At 43.8% G+C, this 22,500-nt stretch overlaps 1 protein-coding gene and 1 pseudogene across 13 annotated transcripts in view; one reads left to right on the top strand and one right to left on the bottom strand.

The window, feature by feature from the left end:
- The window catches only part of ptprt (protein tyrosine phosphatase receptor type T), a 345,472-nt gene that overhangs the window by 91,725 nt on the left and 231,247 nt on the right, over positions 1-22,500 (bottom strand). For 7 of the 13 annotated variants that reach the window (XM_027279179.1, XM_027279181.1, XM_027279185.1 and 4 more), the window contains one exon: positions 14,193-14,328. In XM_027279179.1, coding sequence (XP_027134980.1) covers positions 14,193-14,328 — 136 coding nt within the window. Of the gene's footprint in view, positions 1-5,665; positions 5,699-14,192; positions 14,329-22,500 lie in introns of all 13 variants that reach the window. The other 6 variants (XM_027279178.1, XM_027279180.1, XM_027279182.1 and 3 more) reach the window with 1 other exon arrangement.
- Positions 19,908-20,807, top strand: LOC113745868 (globoside alpha-1,3-N-acetylgalactosaminyltransferase 1 pseudogene; annotated as a pseudogene).

Below are 22,500 nucleotides of genomic sequence, written 5' to 3'. Positions count from 1 at the left end.
TCTAATTAAACAGTGTGTCTAATACCAATACGTCTAAACTAGTCATTGATCCCTTAGAGGGTAGAAATGCATGAGGTGTCAAGCTGGGCTAAACTTGCGAGGCAGAAGATCACACGAGAATCCCTCTTGGACCCCGGTTTTTTGGACCAACCAGGGTCCTATGAGGAACTACTGGCAACTGATGCTACTGTGCTTGAAATCAATGACGCCGGCTGTCAGAACTGGAAAACTGCAACAGGTAGAACTTTATAGTTCAGTTGGGAACTATCTTTTGAGGTGCCTTACAAAACGCTGCGAGGTCTTTGTCTCTTTAATGATTTCTTGCGCTCATTTAATGAGTCATACTCTCCACAGTCCACCTCTTCAGTGGTGCACAGATATAAAAACCTCACCGAAAAATGAAAGTGAAACCTGATTTCTGCCTCGTATCTTCTCACCGTGTGCTTTTTTGTGTTGTTGCTATAACTGAGTCAACAGTGAGGCGTCCATTAGTTCCTGCTGTTTGGAAATGAACTAGGATTATCGAAAATAAGAAACCTTGTGGGGACATTTCCACCATCGTTCATATAATGTGTGGAAGATTAAAACTTTTTATTCATATCGGACGTTTAAAGTATCGTCGTCACTTGCACCCCTGCTGCCCGTAATGTGCCGGTTATCACAGCCCGACGTGGCTGAATGTCAGACGTGACTCATGTAGCGATATTCTTGGGAAAGGTAGTTTGTCATTTAAGCGACATGGGTTCATAAAAAGATGGAGACCAACATATTTGTATACATCCCGTCACACACTCTCTCTCTCTTCTCTTCCGATACGACGGCTGGGGCTTATCTCGGCTTTGTATGAATGTTTCTCTGCTGCAAACACGCAAACATTTTCACGCTGATGGCTATAGTTTATCACGGGCTTATATGAATACTATCAGCTGAAAATATACACACACACACTCACGCACAACAAACACTTCAACATGGATGTGAAGTGTAACTTATCATGGATCTCTGCGGGTTGTATTGGCCACCACGCCACTGTGCACACGTATATTTTAACTATGACATTTATCATACCTATATATTTTTATATATGTATGAATAGTTTGTCCTGGAGGGATATTTCCTCTCTATAAAGGCTGAGTTGGATGAAAAATCTCATACACCCACATGCTGCAGTCTACGCCTACATCTGTCACGGACACACTGACATACCCACCGGCTGCCGTGTAACGTACAGACAGTGGCGTACGTAGACAAACATGAACATAAGGCTTTTTACTGACACATGCTCCATGCGCGTGCTGTCAGCGCGGCTTATTAGAGCTTCATTACAGCTAATTCCATAGACATGATGGGTAGAGTATGTCACACACACTCGAGCTGAAGTGCAGCTCTCTGAGGGGTGGCAGAGCAGCTAAACGAGGGGAAACCCGCCTCCTCCTCCTCCGTCGGTATTGTCAACGTGCTCTTTAGCAGAGCAGGTGCTCGGTGGGCAGCGGTACGTCTGTGTTAGTCAGAATGTTTAACGTGTGGATCTGTGGGCTGATGTGTGACTTAATAAATATGGTTTCAAATGGAAGAAGAACTTTGAGTGACTTGTTTTCATCTCTATTTCAAATCCACAGCAGTTAATTAGATCCCTGTTACAAGACAGATGTCAACACGCCATATGCATATGGACACACTCTGAAATGAACGCTAGAGAAAATAAATTATGAACCTATGAATAAATGTCAAAACTAATTAGTTCTCCGTTGGCGGGGGAACATTTCTTATCTATTAAAGTCTCATTATATCGGTAACACTATATTTGGATAGTCTGCCTACAGACAGCTCAGAGAGAATTTGTAACATTTTAACAGCTTATTAGTTGAGATTCTACAAACTCATTTCTGACATCGTACCACTGTGGTTCAAATTTAGGCATAAAAAACAGATAATTAGCCGACTGAAGTTCAGGAGCATCACCTGTCAGGCTACTGACCCGGCTTAGCCGCCGAGCCGTGCTTGCCTCAGTATTCTCGACCTACCCTTCCCTTCTGTTCAACCTTTCATTCCTCATTCCCTCATCCTCTTCCTATCCGATCCAGTGCGTAACTCTTCCACATCTTATTCTAGGTATCATCAGGGAGCTCAGGTGTTAATACACCTGAGATGGGACCTCCACCCTGAGTCTTCCTCTTCCCGGCCTTGAGTGACGACTCTGCGCCACATTCTCCCCTCAAAATCTACGTACGTTCACCTGTCCTTCACATCAAAATCTCACAAATTTAATAAAATATTGATGGCGAATTCTTGGTTAGGGTATGTCCATGAACTGTTACATATATTGCATAGTTGGGCGATCGGCTGAGGTCAACACCGGCTGGGTTCTCTGGGCAAATTATGGTTTGATCTGCAAACCGTTCTAATATACTCTAAAGATTTGTCTACAGACAAAGCGAAACGGTTGAAATGTTACAAACAAACTAAAGGCAGACTATCCAAATGAAGTTTTTATGTTCACTGCATAATCTTCTGTCCTTTGAAAATTGCTTTATGACAGTATTTATTAGTTTTTACAGTTTGCATTTAAATAGTTTTTCAGTTGCTTCTGAAGCATTTCTGCTTTTTCTGCTGAGATCTGAGCACTGACACTCTTACACACCGCTCTGTAATAGAGTTCTTTGGAGAGAGGATCGTCCGTACAGACTGACCGGACAGGCTGTAAACAAATCCACATAGTTTAAACCATCTAAAGCGTTTTAATTTGACAGGTTATCACCGACCATTTGTGCCGTACTTGTACAACGGCAGCAGTTTTACAAAGCGGGGACGCGATAAAGGTGTTTCCACCTTCGGTTTTTACCTCCAAATGATTTGGCTTTAGCTGAACTGTGAATTTGTTTACAACCCGTCTGACAGTCTGACAGCTCGCCTCGCCTCCTCTAATAGTCTGCATTGCTCTGTGTCTAGCGGCTTCTCAGCAATTAAACCGGAGAGTAAAATGTTATCATAAGCAACAGGAATGAAAAGGAGCCGTGACAATAAGGCCTGTAACAAGTTGTTCTTTGAGGCATTCTTGTTCCATGTACCTGTTTGCATGTCAGACCATGCAGTACATGAGAGTCTGTACTACTGTGTGAGTGTGAGTAAGTGTGTGTAAAATTGCTAGCCATCACCCATTATAACAGTGCCGTAAGTGGACCATCAAGCATTTATCTCAGCAAGCAGCAGAGTCCATTATTCAACCATGTGTCACATCTGCAGAATGGGGGTCAAGTCCTGCTCTGTGTGTGTGTGTGTGCATGTGTGTGTGTGTGTGTGGGTGTTAACACCGCCAAATTATCTGTGAATAAGTTTAGCATCTGTCAGCATGGAGGTACGCAGGATTCTCTAATGTGTGTGTGTGTGTGTGTGTGTGTGTGTGTCTATACACAGCATGTGCCCAAGTTCAGAGACTGAAAGTCCACTGGAAACACACACACACACACACACACACACACACACTTCAGGCCACTTGTTCATGTGTAGTGGATCCAGCCTGAGTCCATTCCCTGGGCTGACACCAGCTACTAATCGCCTCAATTCTCTTGTCATAGACTAAGCCCCTGAGGGTGAGAGTATATTGTCCTGAAAGAGGATCTGTCCTTTTGCTCTCTCCGTGTGGAGGACCCATCGTTTATTTCTAGACTTCTTCGCCTGGGTTGAGTGGATGGGTGGGTGATTTAAGATCTGCGGGTCAAGGCATTCCCGTGTTTTCCTAATTAATCAGACGTGCGTTTTCAAACTGTCTCTTTCCTCCAGGAGGAACGTTGCTCATAAAATCTAAAATCTCATTGTGGTGCCGAACTTTTACCTTTTTAAACCCCCAATAACTGAGTGAGAATCAAAATCTGTACTTCACACACAAATATGTTCAGGTCAGAGGTAAAGCCGGACTTCCAGAAACTAAAACCTTGTTAGCTGAGGTGAACGTTAACCCTTCCTCAGTAAGAGACTTCTGGGAAAATGGGAATTGATGTAATCGATTAATATAAACCCACCCACCGTGACTTCCACATCCTTAAACACACAGGGCTACTTCAATGTCAGACAGCTGCCTGAAGTTTCTTGCCTTCTTTCATCTTAAATTAGTCTTGGAATTGGATTTTTTTTTCCTTTTTATCCAAAATTTTAGACAGTGCGACAACCCAATCATGTCTCCTTCCCTCCTCTGCTAAATATTCATCTACCAGCATTTTTAAATGCAACATTTGTGCGTGTGTGACATGATATTTCCGAAATATTTCAAAAACTACAACTTGTGTTTGGGTCTAGATTACAAATCAAATGGAAGGTGAGATTTCACTGAAGTAAAGAGATGTATCTTGTTTTCAGGCGCAGGCTGGAGGTTTTATTAAAGCGAAAATGACTCGCTACCATGACGGGCGCAGAGCGGATTGTCTTTGAGCCCAGAACAGTGTGGGTGGAGATATTTGTGAAGCGTCAGATTTCATTCGGCAAGATATTACCACATATCTCCTTCTTAATCTCCCACCTCTGTTATATTTATCGAAGCCAAACACATCATTCCTGACCTACCGAGTTGCTCTAATTATTTAACCAGGCATCTGGCTGCCTCGCTTCTGAAAAAACCCGCTTTGATTGCTTGCCTTATGGTGAGATGTAATCAATTATGCCGACCTGTTCCCAGCACAGAAAGCAGCCACAGAACCTGGAACACTTTCTTTCTTTTTCCTCTGTCTGACTTTCTGACTTTCCATTTGCAACTGAGTGCAGGAGTAGATATCAAAGTCACTGACAATGCATCACAAGCAAATGACCAGGAAAAGCATCGGACAGACGATCCAGCCGTCTCTCACCGTGCGGGGACAATGAGAAGTCAGTTTTGATGCAATGAAAGTTTGTTTTAAACGTGCACGTTTGACAAAAGAAATACGAAAATGAACCAGTGAGCACAGATGACGTGCAGTGATGACGTAAATGCACAGATGACCGGGCGAGGCGTCATTCATCATTAGTTAACTTGTTACCGTTAACTAATAATGACTTTTCTCAGATATTTCACTTTGCACCTTGAAGTCATCAAGGAGAACAAAGCAGATTTACACAGGGAAGATGCAAGAACAAGTGCACACATGAGGACTTCTATAATGGCTTGTTTCTGACTTCCAGCACTTAGTGACAGATCTGGCTGTCAAATTGCAGCGAGAGAAGCTCATGCTCCATGCGGTTTTCTCAGCCAGGAGAAAATTCACACGTGTGCCACGGAGATGAAGATATCAGGCATGTCACACTCGTGCAGAAAAAGGATGTGTAGCTCCCGAAACGTCTGTTAACGTCTGCTTAGAACAGCACAGTCTGTGGTTCTTTGCAATCATTTCGAGATCTGTTAACCGCACCAATTACCACGTGTACGTGCACACGCTCAGTACGTTGTTACTGTTAAAGCTGAGGCGGGATGCGTGCTGTCTCAAGCTGCAATCGAGTTTCCAGATCATGATGAAAATCTGATGAAAACAGTTTTAAAGATATGAAGTATCTGTAGATGGCTACATTGTTTATTGGGAATAGCACATCCATTTTCCAGGTGATGCATTTAGAAAACTAGTGGAAGAGGCGGAGGTGAGGGGCGGAGTGGGGTGGAGTGGAGTGGATGCGTTGATGTCTAGAAGTAAACATACAATACCCCACGCTCAGAGTTCTCCACGTGTGAATCTCTCTATCGGAGCAAGGGCAAGGCAGGTACAGGACGGGACAGGAAGGGGTGGAGCCAAAGACAGGAAAAACAGGAAGATAGAGAGACATTAAAGGGTGTGAGACCTCGAGTCAGAGAGGTTTGCGGTGAGAAAGCTGAGACATGAGTTTCACAGAAGCAGACCTGACTCTAAAAGGCTGCAGCTCCTTTTCCCACTTGTAGTTTTCTGGTAAATGACTACAGCAGTTTGTCGTCAGGCTGAATTCTGGCTCTTACGATCCAGCACCATGGCTGTCTGATGCTGACAGTGAACTGAATGCTGAAACATTTGTCCTCCCATTCTGTCTGTCTTTCATAATCCCTTTTCTTTTTAAAGCTAATCCTTTAACATGAATTTTAAACTGTTGCACACAGCGGCACATTTAAAATAGTGTCTGTGTCTGGAGAACTGAACATGAATGAGCCCTGATAGACTAAAGAGGGAGAAAACAGATTTCATTTGATTTTTATCTGGTTAGGCAGCCGTGAAAAGATCAGACCGGCCCCTGTACGAGCTGGAAAGCAGCAGACTTTTCTCTCGCGGCATAAATCACCACAGCGTGTCAGTGTGTGGGTAGGTTTTTTTTTCAGCTCCTGTTAAGTGATGTATCAAGATGGAAGGATTTATCGAGGTGACAAGTTTCAAACATGGTGACTAGAACAGGTAGAAGTCCCAGAGTTTCATAAGTGACATGAACAATTTCTCAAAGAGGGGGCTCCGTAAACACTGCACAAAGAAAACAAGAGTCAGGAGACGGCGGATCAGGCGACGGCGATGTAAAGAGAAGCTGGGCGGAGGAGACGTGAAGCCATTGTGAGAAAAGAAAATCCATTTAAAGCCCCGTGTCTGAATGTGAAGACGTTCTGTCATGAGGGGTGATGGTGAAAGTTTTATGTGTCAAACTGTCTCATGTTTCTATTGTTGTTGAAGCCAGTGGACGAGAACAAGTGAGTTATTTTAGCCGTACAGATTTCTGTTACGCAAAGTTGGGTAGTAATGGATTACATCAGGGGTCCCCAAACTTTTTTCGGTGCAGGCCACATCAACTTACTTTTCTGTGATGGGGGGTCAGTCTATAACTGAAATGATATCAGTCCCACCAGGATTTCGTGGCCTTTTTTGAAATAGTTGTGGCCTAAAATCCCCGATGTTGCATCAGGTTTTCAAAAAAACTGCGGTGAAAGTTGCTTTTTACATTTTTGTTGCGATTTTGTTGCGGGAGGAAGTGAAAGTTGCGATAAATTACGATTCGACAGTCGCGGAGAGGGCACAGTGAGCACTAAGTCCACGGCCCTGGGAAGCGGCGAGGTCCGGGCAGGAGGGCGCTGTAAAGCTGGCGGCCGGAGCCGTGAGCCACCTTCGCCCCCGAGCCTTTCCAAGCCGACCCAGAGCCGGTCGCGGTGCACCGCCGTGGAGGAAATGCACCCGCGGAGGCCAGCCAGCGCCGGGGAGAGGTCCCATGAGGGGATCCTCCCGCACCATGCGGCCATCCCTGACCCGCCGAGTTGTCACGTCGGAATATACCATTGTGTGAGGGGATGAAAATTAGCTAGTACTGTAAATAGTTGGTAAATAAGGTAGATTTTAATTAGAATGCCAAGCTTAATCATTAAGTGTGGATATTTTATAATAGGAAAATGCAATTTTGAAAAATAGGCCATGTTTAGAAGGATTGTTTGGGATCGTTAAGTGGGCCACTCCAATTGTTTAGGCGGGCCGGATGTGGCCCGCGGGCCGTAGTTTGGAGACCCCTGGATTACATGAAATAGTATAATCCCAGATTACATTTGAAAAAATGTGTTGCTGACTTGAATATAGAAACTTTTAATTTACTTTTTTTTTATGCTTTTTATTTGATCTATTCATTTTTTTTACTTTTTTTTTTTTTTTGATTTTTGAAGATTTCTAACCCTACTTTAATTTGACCAGTTGTAAACAATGGATATGAATAATGTAAAATAATGTTTTGAGATGTTTAAAGAGAGAACAAGAATATATAATAGAAATTGTCTTTTTCTTTTTCCCCCCCAAGTATCGCCGCAGTATGTTCATTGATTTTTAGGACATGTAATTCATTTTAAAATGATCTGACCCAACCCTGGTGACACGTTGAGTTTCTTTGCCTCACAGGCACAAACCTATTGATCATGTTCATTCTGTCAGAACAATGGCAACACAGTATTTACAATTATTTAGGATTTAATTTAACAGGATGTTTATGGCAAAAAATATATCAAATGTAACCATGAGATGTTTGCTTATCATTTGTACCGTCGCTTTTAAGAGTGTGAGAGTGAGAGTGAAGAGCTAGAGGAGGAGGAGAGTGACTGGTAAGCTGGAATGGAAGCGTGGAAAGCAATGCATGCACGGTTTGTGCTGATTCATGTTGCAGCAAACAAACTTTCAGATGCATACACGTATAGAGATATGGTGTGATATGGCACATGTGAAAACAGACACACCTTATCTTAGCGGAGGGGAAGTACTCACTGACACTGACTCCAGATCTGAGCGAAGCAATCTGAACACGGTTTGAGAGGAACGAACTTTTGAGAGAATTCACCGTCTTGTATTTCTAGTTTCGCTGAGTGTGGCTGGTTATTCAAGATAATTCAGCATAACTGGGAGCTGCCTTATGCACGTCTCTGTCTCTTATCAGGAATAATAATACAATTCTTCTATAACCACAAACAATCTAAGCCTCATGCAACCGTACATGCACACATATTGAAGTGATGTTAATCTATACAGTTTAACTGTTTGATTAAATTGTTCTTAACGGACAAGTTCTCCATGAAAACATGAAGTCTGAACTATTAGGAACCTCAAAGGAAGTGCTGCCATGAAGGACGCAGAGGAGTCAGAGATATGAGAGAAATATTTTGGTGTGTGTTTGGCCGAGAGCGGTGTGTGTGTGTGTGTGTGTGTGTCTGTGTTTGTCCCATCTGGAGTTCTCCCTCGCTCTCAATCTGTGTGTGTGTCCATGTGTGTAACAATCCGTGGCTCTGCCCATGTCAATATTGGCTTCAGATGCCTAAGGAGGAGTTTGAGGCCACAGTACACACACACACACACACACACACACACACACACATTGACTTTGATGACACTCGTATTTTATATCCAGCCACACAAGCGAAAATGACACATGCACACACAACGAAACACACATATTACACACATGCTCTCTCACACATACGTCCACTAAATACACTATCAAAATGTTTGTCTGCACTATTAAAACATCGCACACTCTATGCTAGATTTGCCTGTGTGTGTGTGTGTGTGTGTGTCTTTGCACACATTTACATGTGCGTGTTCATCTTTGTGTCTCTCTGCCTCACTTCCTTCTACTGCAGCCATACTTTACTGTAGCAATTAGTAATAGTCATATTTCTATTATAATTATAGTTGTAGTTATCATTGCTGCTGTTCTTCTTTGTCTCTCTCCCTCCCTATCCTCCCCCTCCTCCTCCTCCTCCTCCTCCTCCTCCTCCGTCCACCAGCTCAAGGTTTCTACCTTGAGCTTGAAGTTTTTCTGGGAGCTGATGGGTCTCTGTAAATAATATTATAAAAAGTACAGTCTAGACATGCTGTATATGGAAAGTGTCATGGGATAACTTCTGTTATGATTTCGTTTGAGAGTGTCTAGACAGCACCCGTCTCTCGTGGGGACTATTACTGTCTGGCAGCATCTGTACGGCTGTGGCAGGCCTGTTGCTACAGTCTCCATGCGACATCGTGGACTCTAACACACACACACTGTGTCACTCGTGTCAGTGTTAGAACTAAGCAGGAGAATCTCTTTAATGTTAATTTTAAAATAATGTCAGTATTCCCCTCTTTTATTAATGCATCCACTGCATCGGCATGCGTATAAATGTAAATAAACATAAAATATAGACAGGTCCAATACGACCTGACCCGGCCTCGCTTGTTTGGAATTAATAATTCAGACATTTCTGCACAAACGCATCTTTAAGGCCGTAACACGGTGAGCTAATGTGAAAGGGCAGAGTCGAGCCTGACAGCAGAAGCGTTACGTTAAATCTACGTGTCATGGCCAGAGGTAATATCCAAAGCTGCTGTTCATTTTCTTGTTTGTCTGCATATCTACAAACTTTCTGTCTTTTTGTTTAATCAAGGATGAGTCTTTCTTTTTTTTTTAAAGGCTGGCCTGGACATGACGGCGTTACCAAAAGCTTAAATAAAAATAAAAATCACAGAAGATTGCTGCAGGGCTGGAATTATAAGGAGCTTGGATGAAAGCAACTAAGGGTGAAAAAAGTTTGGATAACATATTTTCCCATCGGTTTGCACTTTCAGAGACGTAACCTTTTTTTCTTAGTTACTTAGTAACTTCTGATTCTCGGGGCATCACACAAAGAAAATCAGCCGGTGTTTAGGGAGCTTCAGGAACATTAATTATTCATCTGCCTTCTTTATGAAAACTGTATCTTCCAGTGTTGCTTGTTGGAGCCCCCCGGGGCCACCTGGCTGTAGAAACATCAAATCCCCATTAAGACTTCAACCATGTCCAGCTACGTTGACTTTTACATTACATTATCAGCAACATCGCCCGCCTTTCCGTGAACAATGAAGTCCATTTCGAACACGTGTAACGGCGTTCTGAAAGATTAATTGGACAGTCGTGCGCGCTCACTTCCCGACAAAGTTTGGTCACGGAATAATTCATGGGCTCTGAAAGGCATGTAAAACACTTTCGATTTAAAAAACACTTCTTCTGTCACCCTAAAGTGTGCGGGATGAAATATAGATGATCTATGAAACTGTCCGGATCTATTTGTCTGCAATTATTGTAGCTCTCTCATCTCCACGACTCTTCACTAACTCTCAGCATTACTCGTCACTGTTTTGCCATAAACATCTCTAAATCTACCTGGCTGCTCCGTCTTTATGTCAAACATTCAGATGTGCCGCATGGCTCCGTATGGGACCTTTAACTCCGGGGTTAACGCATGAGAACATCTGAGCAGCATCTTAACTGCTTCTTTCTTCTCTTTCTATCCGTTCACATGGCGGATTTGCCCTCTAATTGGCCTTTTTATGTATATTATGCCCTGCTAAGCTGGTTAGCATCTGATTATCATATCCATTTGACCCCCGGGTTAACCAGTACTGTCTTGTTTTTCATTTTTCATATTCTTCAAACCTTGCACATTTTTCTTCCTGCTCACTTTTCCTTTTTGCCTTCCTCGTTCTGATTATCTGCTGCAGTCCCGAACCTGCACGTTCATCTCGAGTCTCTAACTACACCTTTCTTGTTGCTCCTGGCATTTTTCCGCTCTGGCTCTACTTCTAGCCTCTTGGTGTTTGGGATATTCTCTGTTAGCCTCTGATTAGGATTGCCAGCTGACCTCGTGCCCTCTCTGACTCCCCGGCCTCCTTTTCCTCACTTGAAATGGATGTGATGTTGTGTTCGGACTGGTAATCAGGTATCTGCCCGTTTCCCTCGATGTATTTCTGTCAGTGCAGGAGCTTTACGTTCCCCGTGCTGTGTTCGACTTGGCTCCAGTGCTCTGTGTGTTTGTGGTTTGAAAAAACAATACACTTGACTTTTACTGTACTGTTAGTATGAAGTAACATATAACAGTGCTGTCCTATGGACTCTGTTTGCCTGAAACATGTAGAAGAATCTTATTCTGGAACATGTTCAATGTCATGCTCTCTTCCTGCAGCGTCCTGTTTTCTGCATGGGCCTATACTGTTTTCAAAGACTGTGCAAATTCGTGTGTACTTTGCTCTTTCTTGTTTTGTTTTTTTCTCCTCTTATTTCATCACGTCTTTTCTTGGCCGTGCTGGTTTACACCACAGGCTGTATACAAAGACTAATAACTAATAAATAATTGTTGTCGTTCTATCGTCCAGCAGGTTCTCGTGGATCGTGGCTGTGATCCTGCATGACGTCTACTACAAATATTACCACTGTCATTACTGCTGCCATGTCTCCATTACAGTTTATAGTTAGTTGATGATTTGCTGCATCTGTGTCTCTCTATCTCTATCACAGGTTCCACTGCTACTGTAATCATTTTGTCAGTGTTTGTAATTGTACAATATGTTTGTGTTGATTTGTTCTGTACACGTCCTGGGAGAGGGATCCCTCCTCTGTGGCTCTTCCTGAGATTTCTTCCACCTTTTTTCTCTGTTGCAAGTTTTTCCTCACTTGAACCGAGGGTCTAAGGACAGAGGGTGTCACTCCCTGTGCAGATTGTAAAGCCCTCTGAGGAAAATGTACTTTGTGTGCTATACAAATAAAATCTGATTTGATTTGATTTGAAAAGTGTCTTATGTGCTGAACATGGTGGATTTCATACAGTGTCATCTCTACGCGTTTTGAAGCTTTTCACGTGTCATTTAACGCCGTTAGACATGGCATGTTTTATGAGTTTTGAGCTTTACAGGACAGGATGAAGTGTCCCTTGTTGCCATGGCAACAATAAATATGTTATATTGACGTTGTGGAGTGGTTTCAGTTTGGTATAGGCACCCAAACGTCCTGGTCTTGTAAAGGAAAAGATGATTGTTTTCTATTAAAATAAGTATTTATTTATATATTAAGTTACGTTACGAACATGATGTAAGTCAAAGTAGACTTTTGGCTCACGCGGGACACTAGCAGCAGTCTCCCGGTTCACTAGCCGTCCTGTGTTTGACCCATTAACCGCCTCCATATGCTGACTTTGTTTCTCTTTGTGCCGTGTCACCAGACAAGTCAGTAGAGACGTGAAATGACACGTGGGAAGCAAAAAAAATGTAATGTGATAACACTGGAAATGACTTCATTTAGGATGACATTTGTTTGACTAGAAGCGCACGGTTGTTGAATGACACCGGTTTATAAGCCAGTCTTAGCTTTTCAAATCATTTTAAGCTATTCAGAATCAGTATTGTTCACATCCACAGACGCTCGGCGTGGAAGTCGTTCTGAAAGGTGAAAATTGCAGTTAATGGACGGGCGGCTGCTGCTAATGGAGAGACTTGATGGCTGCAGTATTAATGAGGACTTGTAGTAAACATGTAAAATTGAGTCAATAATTATTTGCCTCTCTTGGCTGATGTGATAATTGTCCAAGCTTGACATGACACAAAGTCTTACAATACATTTGATTTAAATAAGCAGCTGAATTCCCTTTGAAAATGATTATACTCACTTCGGAGTCCACGCCATAATTTATTCTGCTGTTTGTTTGTATGGAAGTATTACAATTTAAGTCCTTGAGCAATCAGACCAAGTAATCCCCATGCCTTTACATTTCAGCTCCCTGTGGCTCCTGTCTTAGTTTTGTTGTGCAAATCAGCATAAAAAAGTGCCACAGTGAAGTTATTGTGTCGACTTTCTATTTGTTCTCAGCGCCCTGAAGAATTCCTTCACTTTAATCATTGTTCCTCAGCAATCCTTTTGTTTTATAGGTTTTGGGTGTAAGTAAGAAACAATACAAAACAATAAAAATGCCAAAAGAAACTCAAACAAATGCAAAATAAAACGTAAAAGCGTGCTGCGGATGGAGTAGAGAGGGATGTAAGGATGGATGAGGCGATCTAGAGAATCAGAGAAAGTCAAAGGAAAGAGAGGCAGGTGATGGTGGCAAGCCAGTGTGCATGTTAACACAGACACGGGAAGCTGTGTACGCCTGCTCGCTGAAAGAAAAAAAAGTAGAATACAATTCATCTGGGTTTGAGATATCTAAACTCTGGGCACATCTATCATTGTTATTTATTTTGCCTTTAAGGGTTAGAGAGGATTAAGCAAATCAGCAGATTTAATACATAATTCTGACCTTTTACATCGCCTTAAGAAATGAATAGAACTTTGTGGCCTTCATAAACGTAACAAACAGTGTGCAACCTGCAATTTTTGGATAAATGCTAATCTTTTGACTGAAACTAACTTAAAAAAATCTAATTTTTTATTACTCGTTTCACTAAATCCACCTTCACCTCAACACATTTACCTCCTCCCCTGTCTGTCTGTCCATTCATATTCATTCCTATCTTCTATCAACTATGAGGACACTTGACTTGACATTAGGTCTATCAGTCTGATATATTCATATGGTTTAAAGATGCTAAATGTAGTATTTTATTCAACACAGATCCGAGCAGTGCTCGTAAAGATGATTGGTAGCCTCCATCTAAAGACCAATGCTGCTCTTATTGCTGGAGATCTTTTTTTCTTTCTTTATGTTGCCCCTGTTCACCATCTGCTCTCACCAGAAACTATAAAAGTTTCCTGTGGAGGAACATCCCTCAATGAAACTCAACAGCAAACATGGCTGTACAAATTTGGCTAAAAAAAAACGCAGCACGACGTCCGATGGAGGCTACCAACTGTCTCGTCTTGGCTGGGAATTGGATAGATTTAAAAAGGATGTGTTGACGATTTATTATTGTTAAAACGCTACATATAGCACCTTTAAGTGTCCGCTACGTCCCGATGACGGGCTTATTACTTACCTGCGTTTGAAGGTGAGGACAACGCCGAGGAGGATGATGATGAACATGAGGATCCCTGCGATCACTCCGGCCATCTTCACCGTGCTGTCCACCTGCTTCTCTGGCTCCATGGCATCCGAGTCCTGGGTGGACGCACCTACACACATTGACACACACGCATACACACACACACACACAAAGGTATGCACATAGTCACATCAGTGGGCAACAGCGTACAAATAGCCAGGCACGTACACGCTCAGAGGAAGGACACGAATACATGCAAACACCCGACTCAGACAAACAAAGATAAGTCCTGGACAGCCTTGATAAATACTCTCACATAGGCACTTGGACGTACACGTTAGCCACAACAAAGACACACTGGACACAGTTGATCCCAAAGTGAAGATACTGTAAACACATCAGTATGCAAAGAGCATAAACACGACTTCTAAACATCAAGCTGGGGGGGAGGAGGGTATGAAAAATGAGCAACATGCTGAACACATACAAACAAACGCCGCAGATTCAGCAGAGTAAACTTATTCGGAGGTGTCACTGCCAAAAAGTTGTACATCTCTGAACACCATTGGAAGTCATTCCAAGTCACAAACATTGAAAAACAGCCCAAGGACAAACAACACACACAGATGAATGAGTTACAAAAACACGTCGAGGTTTTAGTTCCACACATGCGACACAACAACGCAACACATGCGGGATTAAATAGACTGGAAGGCTGGACGACAAAATGAACAAACGCGGGCAAGGTGAACGCAAACATGGTGTACAGAGCGGACAATACATATTACATATACAGCATCATCTGTACAGTTTGATGTAGACTCTCAGTGAGTGTCACCTTTACTTTCTGCTTGCTGCTTAGGCTCCATGTGTAATCAAGCTCTTTTGTTTTCTTTTGAAATGTCTTCTTCTTTTTGAGTGTGGAGTTTTCTTTCTGTTCTGGTTCTGGATCGAGGACCACGCCTCAGCCACACCTCTAATCACGTTACTTACTTTCCCTATCCCTCCCCTTCAAGCATTTACCTCCCTTCCTCATCCCTCCCTCTGCCCGTCCCTATCGACACTCCCTCTTATTCGTCCTCTTCTATCTGGGGCCAGTAAATGGCTGAGGAGACTCCACTCCTGAGACATCTGCTCCATACTGATTGTTCGTTCCCTTTCAGTCCCTTCCTCACATCCATTCATCCACTCTCAACCTCCAGAACTTCATAACTCACCTGAGGATGAGCTCGTTTGTTGGAGGTGTGGAGTGAACATGTGTTGTTTTGTCAGGAACATTTCAGATATTATTTTTTTTAATGGTCACAGTTTGTTTAGGTTTAGGCACAAAAACTATTCAGATTAGAAGAAGATCATGATTTGGTTTAAAATAATATGCGTCAGTCAACAAGAAGTCAACGCTGACTTTTGGTTTCACACAGGACACAAACAGGAGTCTTCTTGACCCATCCATCCACCCAAACCACCTCCATTTGTGGACTTTCTCACTCTTTTTACTACATCACCTGATTGCAATGGCACGTCATAACAATACGCCAGACAGACATATCCAGGAATGGTGCTAGAAGGGTACGTCATGGTTTGATCCGTTGGGCAACTGACCAAGTCACATTTTCCGACTTTGTAGTGAGAACAGAACAAAACTGCATCTCCACTGAATACCTGCCAACTCGTCACAATCCTTTAATATTCTCAGGTAGCATCTCGTTGACACACCAGCTCTAGTCCAAGTTACACTTTCTACCCTCAAAGAGATGCTGCTCTGCTGGACAGAAAGCGAAAGCAGACCTGCTGTTAATATAACTGCCATTATCTGCGGGAGAATCAATGAAACCCAGAAATACAAAACTTAAAGAAATTATGACAGTGGTATTAGCAGAGATGAACAGAGGTGAAATTAAAATAAAAAGAAAGAAATACATGAGAAATAACCCGACACAGAATGCGTGGGAGAAGATAATTAAGAGAAACGTCAAGAAATTCTAAAAAAGTCGGAAATGTTTGGCAGGAAACAAACAGGAATAAATGTGGGGATGGAAAGATAAAAGGAAGAATGTGTGAGAAAGACATAGAAGGGGAAGAATTACACAAAATATGACATGACGGGAAAAAGAAGACTGGAAAGAGAACGACGACAACAGCCCCTCGAGCGAAGGACCCTGGAACCCTCCACATGAATGCACCTGTTCTCTCAGAGACATGCAGCCTCTTGTTATAACCTTGATAGACAAAGACAGCCGATTAATAGAGTAATGCCACTGCGTGGGAGTTGAGTTTAATCCCCTGTCTCTCTCATCTTCGCCCCCTCTGCAATAACAACACAAGGTTGGCAGTGGAATCCACTGAGCTAACGGCTCGAACGCCTAACCTTGGCACGCTCGCCGATAGCTGCCGCGGTCCTCGATGGTCGTCGCGGTGACTTTTTTAAAAAACCCTGAATGCCTTCACTCAGTACGTGACGACCGTCCTCGTTGACCTGATCACGGACAGCGTCCTCATCTCGAAGATGTGTCATGTTTGAAAAAACAGAAATCACCTGTCACTCTCCATCCTCCTAAAAAAAGCATCCCTTTTCTCCCAGCATGCTTTCAATGGAAATGAGACGTCAAATAGACATTTTAATGGCGTCGTTGAGTTTAAGTGCTGTACTTTTTTTGAAAGCGCCGAATTCTCAACACGCACAGTGCATATTTCTTAATGAATAACAGGACATTCAGTGCATTCTGAATGAATTATGCTGCTTCCTACCAGAAAAGATTGTAACTCTTAGTTCTGGAGTAACTTACAGCTGCAGATACTCAGAAAAAGTTTTGCTGTCTCGATTCAAAGACACTGAGAAAAGGTGTACGGAGAGTATTTCTATTAGCTGTGAACCACCCAGAACTGAGAGCTTGATTCCAGTTTAGATTCCCTTTAGGGCCGTTTTCACAACTGAAAGTCAGAACCAATGGTCCCATCCATAGACTGTATAAAACATGGATGTAGTCTCCGGGATGCAACTCGGCAGAGTTTGTGAACCTCAGAGTTTGTCGCCATCTTGCCAGTCCTGCCTCTAAAAGGGCGGCTGAATGATGCCTGGTTGCTCAAACAAGCCACCTGTCAGTCAAAGCAGAAATGTGCTAAATTATGTGTAACTTTAACCCTTTATGAACAGGTGAGTTCACCCTCAAAGACTGAAAGTGTTTTTGGTACCAGGCTGTAAATGTGTTTATTTCTGCTGTGAGGTTTTTAACATGGGGGCTTATGGAGGATGACTTGTTCTGCAGTCAGCCTCGAGTGGACGTTTGAGGAACGTTTGCAGTTTCTGGCACTTCTGCTTTGGCTCGATTTCACAGCCACAGTGGTTGTTGCTTTGGTCGCTTTCTCTCAGCCTCATGTTGCCTCAATTGCTACCTCATCCTTACAATTAGAAATGATTTACCTTCAAGATGGGACAAAGTAGTGTACGCACATCACTTTTTATAGGAGACATTTTGACATTTTTTTATGGCAGAGAGGTGTCGTGATGTTCAAGCATCGCTTACATGAAATAATTCTGTCTGCAGTACGTCAATAAATTAAATAAAACAATACACTTCAGCACACTTTCTAAGTTGTAACGAGCCAACCCTTCTCTGACCATGTGATCACCCCCTGGTCGCCTAGCAACAGGTGCGACGGGCCATTAAAAATGAGGTTGCTGCGCGGTCGGTAGCGTAGTGGGTTAAGCGGCCGCCCCGTGTGTGGAGGCCATAGTCCTCGCTGCAGCTGGCCCTGATTCGAATCCCGCATCGGACGGCTAATTTACTGCGTGTCACTCCCCCTCTCTCTGCCCCCTGCTTCCTGTCTATCTTCAGCTGTACTATCATTAAAAGCATAAAAGGCCAAAAAAATTATCTTTAAAAAGAAAAAAATGACATCGCTAAACTAATATGGCGAGCGCTACCAGCGTTTTGGAGGAGACAGTACGGCGTTTCGCCCGCACACTGCGGAGATTATACTGTAGTAAGAGTGAAGTACTGAGGCAGCTTAGCCCCTCGACTCCCTTATGCGTCCGTCCTGGAGCAAATCGGACCCACTACGAAGGACGTTTGTTTCCACATGACGAAGGAGGAGTCCCGGTGTGTCGGCTGGTGAGCTGGAAATAACGAGGAATATAAAAACGTGTTTTTTTTTTTTTGTTGCTTTCCTTTTTTTCTATCGGAGGATTTAGTGTTTGTTTTTTTCCTGAACCTATTTTTCGCTGGAAATAAACTGAAAAAAAAGAAGCCAGTTGTTTTTTTGTTGATACTGAACTGAACTTTTGAGAACTAAAGTTGAACTGAGGTGGACATTGTTTTGGGTTTTTTTGTGGTGTAAATAGGGGTGGGCGATATATATCGAATATACTCGACATATTGCGGCTTGTTCTACGTGAGATGTATGAAATGACTATATCGCGACCATCGAGTACTTGTCACGATAGCTGCCAGTCTAGTCAATGAGAGCACTCACACAGGGTGCGTCTCAGAAGCGTCTCTCCGCGACACGGCACGAGCATTCCGTAGCATTTCTATTTTTGACGCGAGCCGCTGCTAAACCTCGTAAATTTCAACAGAGCACTGCGCACCAGACAGGTAATCCAACACAGAATCAACGTAATAAACTTCCACCCCCTTTCAAAATAAAACACAATACGCAGTTCATGTAGCTTATCACAACTTCACATCGTTACGTCATGACCGGTGGCACCAGGTGAGCAGTCAATCAATCAAAGGGTCTCAACATGAACGACGAGAGACTAATTGTTGACGTGGAACATCACACAATAATTTATGACACAACAGATGCTTTTTATAATCTCCTCCATGTCGGAGAAGCAAAGTCAGCAGTTGTTTTCTTTATACACAGTTTATCGCGGGGTCTCCCGTACGTCCTGGATTCTCACGTGATCTCGTGTGAATACGGCCGGCACGCTACGCTGCCAAGACGTGCCCGGTGTGAGTTGACGCAGGGCAGAGGACGCAGCTAAAACGCGGCGCAGCTGTTACTAATCTAATAGAAGGGTCGACTTGAATCATCATACTGATGTTATTTTTTGCATCAAAGGGTTGAATTTAACATTCATAGTGATTTACAGTAGAAATAAAAATATCGTGTATCGCGATATAGCTTAGAAATATTGAGATATTGGTTATAGGTCATATCGTGCAGCCCTAGGTGTAAATATATATATTTTTTTTAAAAGAAAAGTGGTATCTTGTTTTGTTCAGTAGTTGATTTAAGTTTGTAGATAATTGTCATTTGGATTCATGCACCCTTTGTGTGGTTTTCATCAGAGGTCAACTAGTTTAAAATTGTCAGGCTGAGTCCTGGGCTGGCACCCCCAACTAAACAAAATTCAAATAATAGTTACACCTGAAAACCGTCACATAAAAATTGGCACCCCAGATGGGAGTGATCCGGACCGGCGCGTGGACTTGGTCAGTGTCTGAAGTATTTGATCCTGTCGGTCGGTACCGTCTCCGGTCCTGTTTCCGGGTCGTGTCTGGGCTCGCGCCTGACTGTGAGGAGATCAATAATCAGCTCTGCGGGCGTGTGACGTCACACACCTGTACGGTGTCGACAAGTGGAGACTGAACCTGCACCAGGACCAGGCCAAGACCTAAACCTGCCCCAGGAGCAAGACCAGCAAAGACTAACTAAAGTAAAGACTTGTTGCTGTGGTCTGTGTTGAGTATCAGAACCGTTATGACGGGGATCCTGCTGATCTTCCTGCTGCTGGGAGTGCTGTACTACTCCAACTATCTGACCTACAGCTTCGTGTCTGTTGAGCAGGAGGAGTTAACAGCTGATAGCAGACATGTTGAAGTCCACTTTCAGAGTCATGAGCTCCACATGGTGGCTCCTGACCATCTGAAGTACGACCAGCCCAGCATCGTGAGCGGTCGTAATGACGTAGTGACAGTGACGCCCTGGTTGGCTCCGGTCGTCTGGGAGGGAACCTTTAACCCGGTTCTACTTGACAGCATCTACAAACCGCAGAACATCACAGTCGCAGCTACGGCGTTTGCTGTTGGAAAGTATGTCATGTTCCTGAAAGACTTCCTGGAATCAGCAGAGCAGCACTTCTTCGTTGGTCAGCTGACGGTGCTACCGGTGCCAAGCTCAAAGCGTTGGCAGGAGATCTCTGCTCGGAGGATGGAGTTGATCCAGAAGCTAATTGAGGAGAAGCTTCGTAACAACAGCGACTACATCTTCTGTCTGGACGTTGACTCTAAGTTCCACGGCCGCTGGGGGACCGAGTCGCTGGGCGGACTCATTGCTGTGATCCATCCAGGTTACTACAGAGACAACCGCAAAAAGTTCCCTTATGAGCGGAGGCCCGAGTCCAGAGCCTACATCGCTACCGGAGAGGGCGACTTCTACTACTGTGGGGGGGGGCGTTTGGAGGCCTCCTGCAGGAAGTCCACCAGCTCGCCAAAACCTGCCGCGCTAACTTCGAGGCTGATGCCAAAGAAGGCACCGAGGCAGCCTGGCAGGAGGAGAGTCACCTGAACAGGTACATGTGGATCAACAAGCCCAGTAAGGTGCTGTCACCTGAGTACCTGTAGCAGGACTTTTAAAGCCAGAAACCCGGAGGTTCACATCATCAGGTTCTCTGGAGTTGTCAAGAACTATGCTGATATTCGACAAGGAAGTTAATACCCCCACCTGCCGTACCTGTGGCAAGACCCAGGATGGAGCCATAATTGTAACATCTACGAGCCACCTGTTAGCTGACAGTGACAACCACAGTAATAATGAGGCCACGGTGTCCTCCATATTGTGTTTGCACCGGTGTCAAACAATCCATTTTGCTTTGACGATTTGCTTTGTCCCAGTAATGGACACAGTTGCATTAGATCACTTTCCTCCGCTACGGTCAGAACCCTGTCAGAGTTCGTCTGATTGGCTGAACGGCTCCCGAGCTGGGCCAATCACAATGTTAAATGGAGCTGAACCCGTCGCCAGATGGGTCCTCTGCTGTTACATCATGAACTGTTGCAACCCAATCAGCACGTGGGAGCCGTGAGGTTGTGAACAAATGAGGTCATACTGTAATGTGTCAGTGGTGGATACATATCGTGGATCACTCATGGGGGAAATTGAGGTTTAATACACCTGTGGGGTGTATTACGCAGGCATAGAGTACGGGGCTATGTGTGAACTCGTCTCTTGCACTGCTAGAGGCTGTCATGTAAACTCTAATGTGCTTGACACGCAGACATGCACTTTTATACATTTCTGCTGATTACCAGCTGTCCCAAGGTGGTCCTTCCAAGGTCGATTCTGATGGGTTAATGGGATGCAAAACAGCAGGCCACTCCAGATGGTTATTGAACTTTTGGGGTTGAAAATGCACGGTTCAGCTTTTTTTTTTTTCTATAGTCTGATCAAAGATCACTTGCATCTCCACAGTATGAATGGCAACTACAGGTAAGATAATGAGTAATAGACATTCTTACGCTGACGGAACACTTTATGACGGTTTCAGGTGTACTATTATTTGAATTTTGTTTTATTTTTGGGGGTGCCAGCCAGGACTCAGCCTGACAATTTAAAAACTAGTTGACTAGTGAACCACACAAAGGGTGCATGAATCCAAATGACAATTCATAAACCTTAAATCAACTACTGAACAAAACAAGATACCACTTTTCTTTAAAAAAATATTCTATTTACACCTAGGGCTGCACGATATGGCCTATAACCAATATCTCGATATTTTAAGCTATATCGCGATACATGAATATATATATCCCGTAACGCAGCGCGTAACGCCTCCGGTGGGCGTGGCTTGTTCTCTCCTGCTCAACGACATGAAGCTGTAGGTCAGATAGTTGGAGTTGTACAGCATCCCCAGCAGCAGGAAGATCAGCAGGATCCCCGTCAGCACATTGCGATTAACAAACATCTCACGGTCAGAGATCAGAACGGTCCTGATCCTCGACACACGACCACAGCAACAAGTCTTTACTTTAGTTAGTCTTTGTTGGTCCTGGTCCTGGGGCAGGTTCAGGTTCAGGTCTTGGTCCTGGGGCAGGTTCAGTCTCCACTTGTCAACACCGTACAGGTGTGTGACGTCACACGCCTGCAGAGCTGATTATTGATCTTCTCACAGTTCAGGCGAGCCCAGACGCGACCCGGACAGACCAGGAAACAGGACCGGAGACGGTACCGACGACAGGATCAAATACTTCAGACACTGACTGAGTCCACGCGCCCAGTCCGGATCACTCCCATCTGGGGTGCCGATTTTTATGTGCCGCGTCCAACCCGGTCCTTTCATTCGACATTGGGC

The sequence above is a fragment of the Larimichthys crocea genome, chromosome VI (genome assembly GCF_000972845.2).
Source record: "Larimichthys crocea isolate SSNF chromosome VI, L_crocea_2.0, whole genome shotgun sequence".
Classification (NCBI taxonomy): Eukaryota; Metazoa; Chordata; class Actinopteri; family Sciaenidae; genus Larimichthys; species Larimichthys crocea.
Note: the sequence above shows the minus strand (reverse complement) of the source record. Positions and strands in the feature narration are given on the sequence as shown.